Source organism: Anneissia japonica, unplaced genomic scaffold (genome assembly GCF_011630105.1).
Source record: "Anneissia japonica isolate Jap-2015-1 unplaced genomic scaffold, ASM1163010v1 scaffold1483_len710385_cov172, whole genome shotgun sequence".
Classification (NCBI taxonomy): domain Eukaryota; kingdom Metazoa; phylum Echinodermata; class Crinoidea; order Comatulida; family Comatulidae; genus Anneissia; species Anneissia japonica.
The window spans coordinates 113,950-119,503 of NW_022732828.1; the positions used below are offsets into that span (position 1 = coordinate 113,950).

General features: G+C 35.4%; 1 protein-coding gene across 1 annotated transcript; it reads right to left on the reverse strand.

Annotated features, from left to right (window-relative positions):
• Window positions 1-224: 224 nt before the first annotated feature.
• Window positions 225-4,309, reverse strand: LOC117115827. The gene is made up of 2 exons (XM_033259776.1): window positions 4,025-4,309; window positions 225-1,830 (listed from the first exon to the last, which is right to left on the reverse strand). Exon 2 carries the CDS (start codon window positions 1,813-1,815, stop codon window positions 1,234-1,236), a length of 582 nt encoding a protein of 193 aa, XP_033115667.1. The 5' UTR covers window positions 1,816-1,830; window positions 4,025-4,309; the 3' UTR covers window positions 225-1,233.
• Window positions 4,310-5,554: the final 1,245 nt, after the last annotated feature.

The window sequence follows — 5,554 nt, forward strand, 5'->3', positions numbered from 1 at the left end:
AGTTCAACCCTCAACTATCGTTTAGTGGTCTAGCCAAACTAGTTAATGAGGTTCGTGCGGCGTTCCACAACAGTCACTTGCGATATGTCAATTGAGCATCAACATTAGTTTCTATACATTAATTTAAAAGTCATGTTTGTACTGCCTTAGTATCCATCTATCAACGTAAATGTAAGCACTATAGTGCATGCGCCCCACATATGTGAAACTTTAAAAAAATCCTATTTTTTTTTCAAAGAAACGTTCGACAACATTTTATTTCATTATCTATACAATATTCCCCATGACTGTTAGGCCTAGCATTTACCAAATGTGTGAGACAGCACGACATAGCCTAATATACATTAATAAACCATTTTAAAGCAGAAATAATATTACCATTAGCGTTTCATTCCCGATATACTATAGACGTATCTTACCATTCACTTGACAATTGCAATTTATTACTCTGCGCCTTCGTGTTCTCATGGGAGTATATTCACAATGATAAATCATCGCGAAAATTGTTGACCATGTCATAAACCAAACGTTAACATGCAAGCTGGAACTGCATTCACCAATAATACATTTATACACAATTCATAAATACCATATATCATTAATGAAAAAAACTATTCTAATCTAAATATTCATTTACAATATAATTAATATATACCTGATATGTACACATACTTTCTTAGGGTTACGGTACAGTTAAAATTTATCTATCTTAATACTTATTATCAATACTGTTTTTCGAAGATTGCATCAGTTAATTGTTAATATCTTCTTTCAAACCTAAGGGTAGGCAACTGAGTCAGGCCTATCGTAAATTTTCAGTAGCGTATTTGCTAATTTTGACCCTTTATCTTTTGTTTCTTTCTAGTTGCGTCTTGGATCGGTCCAGATCATTAATGGCAAACACTCGTTCAATAGAACGTAATATCTGTGTACTAAATGTTTTTGACATCCAATCAAATAAAACAATACTAAAATGACAAATATTCCGTAATATTTCTTAAATGCAGCTCACAAAATGCACATGCAATTTAAGTCCACGATACATGAAACTCTCAATACGATTGACGCTAAAATTCACATAACAAAAAGAAGTTTGTACATGCATTGATTATCAATGACATAATCCAAGTTTACGGGCCCTGCGGGACATGATGGGCAGTCGCGTAGATTATGAAGCGGTTTCTTGTCCTTGGCATTAAACGGAAGTTATACAATACTATAGTACTGTAATAATCAGCAATGACACATTCCAACTTTACGAGCAATTGCGGGACATGACGAGCACTTGCCTTCTTTAGACCGCCAATTAGGCCTATGCGGTTTCTTGTCCCTGGCATTAAACGGAAGTTTCAGTTTTGGGTTGATGTCATAATGTTCTTCATCATCTACAACTTCTGTCTCCTCGTCCGCCGCCTCCTCTGCTGATTCATCCGCTTCTGTGGCAGTCACTCTCGCAACTTTTCCTTCAGCTGTCTCATTTGGTACTCCTGTTTTTTTATTTACCTTCGTTACAGTCGTCACCTCAACAGGTTCTACCTCCTCCTCTTCCACAAATAGTGCTCTTTTCGTTGTCCCCTCCACCGACATCATCCCTTCCACTGCCTCTTCTCCCTTTTCCACTTCTGCCTCCACATCATCTCGCGTGGTCATCGTTGTTAGGTTGACAGGCTGTTCGGTCAAAATTGCATGGCTAGGTCTAGGACTCCCATCACTGCCTTCAATTTCTTCGTTATAAAACGGATCTGTTTCTCCTACACATAGTTCCAATAGGGCAAGAGTAAATATGAAAACAACCAATGCTGATGTTCGCACCATTTCCTTTTTGATGATCTAAAATATATATACAAAAAACCCTAAGAGTTAATACCATTTCGAATAAAAGTTGATACGGACAGTATATGAAGTAAATTTTAAATACATTATACAAAATGTTATACTACTGTATAATGGTTGCTTGTGACGTTGGTAAAAGCTAGAAAAACGTGCATCTAAATAGTCGTGACAAACGCTATTAATGGCATGTACGACTTTTCATAGAAAGAGCTTATACGGTAAAGTGTAATTAAGCGTAGAACAGACCGTTAGGATAATGTTTCTGGAACATTTCTGGCCTGACAAGACCGATGAACGTTCCAAAGGGAGTTATGGCATGTCTACTAATAAAGACTGTTACCCATAATTATATATTTTAATATTCCGTGTTGTGATATTAAACGTTTGTCAGTTTTCGAATGTGTTTCCTTATTTTATGTTGGAAAATAAATTAACAGTATTTAATATAAAATCGCTATATCGCCAACGGGTTTTGGCGACGCTGATTGGTAGGTTGAATCGGGCGCCTTCCTAGTTGCGTCGGGGACAGCAGCTACGCAGTGATTTAAGTGGACACGATATATAGTGAAGGGTAATACATAGCGATGTTATGGAAATCATAAGTGTGTCTGCTATGCAGTGACTCATGAGAATGAAAACTGCGCGTGTGCAACCTTATAAGATAATTGGCGAAATCAGTTATTACTTGGAGATAAAAAAGGGAAAAAATAGTTCAAAATGTATCGGTGACAAGAAGCCTGCTTATGTTCCGCCATTACCATCGGAAAGGATTTAATAAGAACAAAATATATACAAGCCGTCTTATGGTATGAAACAATTTTAAAGCCAGTTTTGTAGTCCCGCTTTAAACTACATCGTAAGAAATAGCATACAACTTAATTAGACGATATGCAACATTTTAGGCATATTTATATGAAGCAAAATACAAAAATCGCAAAAAAAATTGTTTGTATAGATCACCGTATTGACTTTACTTTTACTACTACTACTACTACTACTACTACTACTACTACTACTACTACTACTACTACTACTACTACTACTACTACTACTACTACTTCAAGCAGTAAATTATTAGCACAATTTTCTCTGTAGAATTTATTTTAGGCCTAATTTGGGAGTTTTGATTGTATTTAGTAGATGTATGGCTTCCTTATCACAAACATTACGATTGCTGTGTTTTATTTACATTGACATCGTGTACGTTATGCAAATGGAAATTCAAATAGATTATGTATCACTTATGTTACATCTTAGCTTGTATTTGAAGAAATCGTGACAAGCTTTTTGCATTTGCATATCGGTTGACATCTACGCGTTATAGTTCGTGATACATTCGTTGGACTTATCTTTGCGTCGTCAGTAAGTCGTACATCTTATGAACAATTTTACATAGTAGACTAAAAGTAAGACATTCAAGTATCATATCGGTTACATTGTATGCAACGTGTATTTCTAGGCATTCTACATTATATTCCTAATATGCCTATAGGCCTACAGCACATTGTCAATAATATAAAATCAATATGTAAGCCTATTATTAGGCCTATAATAATTTAACTTACTTATGATTCCCAAAAAATCACTTGCGACATTTTTTAGAAAGTATTTGGAAACCTACTGAGTATTAAGTAGGTGGGTTCGATACTCACCCGAAACTAATTTTGCAAGTAAATGTTGGGAACGTAGGTCTACTAAATATTCGGTAAGATAACACGTCATGAGGGCAAAGTATCACTCCTATAACTTACATTAAGCACAATTATATTGTAACCATATACATTTAGTAATAGACCTGGCCTAATAATATGTAATCAAAAGGCAATTTTAGTAATGTAAATAAATATTAAAACTATAGTTTTTAAACAGCTGTATATATTATTGCAAAATGTACGTTATTTGTTTAAATTTTGCTAGTACTGGTGCCATCTAGTGCAAATAATATACAGAATATGACATAAACAAAAAAAAAACAAAAAAAAAAACAGTACAGTAAAGAGCTCGGCTTTGGGTAGTAGGGTCGTCTTGATTACTAAGGCAACGGTATGCCTGCATACCCAGGCAATGTAATTAGGAACTGAGTTTAAATAACTTATTTGCATTGCCTCCGAACGACACCATTTCAATTGTATGTAGAAGGACAAAGTTCTGTAAAGTTACGATATAATTAAGAAAATAGTGAAAGACCTACCTTTTAGAAAACAAACACATTCGCCTTTTCTTGATAATATGTTCTCCGTTCTTCAGGTAGACGACAAGGTATATCAATACACCATTAGTGTTTACATCTTACTGTTGGTATATTTCTTTAAGCATCTATCCTTCCCTGTTGCTTCTCGGCGAGTATCCAGAGGAATGGTTACACGTCTAGTCTTCACACGCTGCCGTTTTCATATATTTCTTACTGAACTTAAGTTGACTCTTACTTACGACGAGTTAAACTGATTACTTTCTCTTCGATCGCTCTAGATAGCTTGTGCTACCGGTAAGTAATCTGCAATTTGGCCATGTGACATGGATTTCAAGACGGATTTACTCGAGTCTTGCCACTTTCTATTCAATTAGGCAGAAATTTGAAACATTGATCATGAGATTTCTGCGTGAAATCGTAAATGGGGATAGCGATATGAAAAATGTATATTCAGTACTTTACTATTCTCTCCCGAAGGTAGCCCTGATGGACTTACTTATGAACACGCATAAAATGTGCACGAAGTTCAATTGGATCCTTAGGCCTATGTCTTGTTACACAATTATTGTGTAGATTAGGCCTATATGATTCTGTTTGTTGCGTGGATTGTATCCATTAGAATGTAAAAGCATAATTATGCTTGTTTGCGCAGGCCACATTTTTTATCAGGGCAATTGCTTCGGTATTAATTCCATCCTGTACTGATTGTGACTCGATAAAGGAATATATCGAATTAAATTGAATTTAAAAAAAAATGCACATCATTAAAATAAGTGGTAATATATAAAAATAGTTAAAAAGCAATATAATATATATGAAAATTACATTAAAATTCAGAATTATAATCATAAAAATAATAAGAGACAATGCGGTCCTATACACCAAAGAGAAAACACAACAGACTAAATACGCAAAATCACTACAAAAATAACAGCATAAAAAGCCAACACGTGACCTTCATATAACCATATCAATCGAGTAGATATAAAATCGATTGCCCAAACATTGAACCATAACGACGTGTCTATGTAATGTGCATGTGTACCCATGTTGTATTTAATTATAAACACGTATTTTATTGCAATACATGTAGCTATATCCCGTCTACAAACATTTTGATATTTCATTTATCAATAAGGTGTGTAGGATGTAAAATCTTCCCATCATCCGTCAATCAGCTAAGCTTATCAATGTTGTGCCGTTGGCGTAGCGGCCAATGTATCCATAATAGGCCTACTTCCATAACACTTTAGGGGTCGTTCACGATTATCAACATTATCAAGTGTCATTATATAAAACCATTCTAATGGACTAAAGGCCTAACCAAGTGGCGGTGCTACGGGGGGGGGGGGAAGGTAGGGGAGATACACCCCTCCCCGTCGAGGAGGCCTCTTCCCCCACCCCCAGGAGTCGGGAAGAAAAAAAAAATTATATGTATTTTGTACATATTAATAGACTCTAAAATCGATTAGGCCTAAGCCTTTGAAACCCCTAAACTGTCATATTTTCGGAAGCTATGTACCCTGAACC

Bases quoted from the DNA above. Each gene is read 5' to 3' on its own strand.
- LOC117115827 (XM_033259776.1), bottom strand. From the start codon at position 1,815: ATGGTGCGAACATCAGCATTGGTTGTTTTCATATTTACTCTTGCCCTA.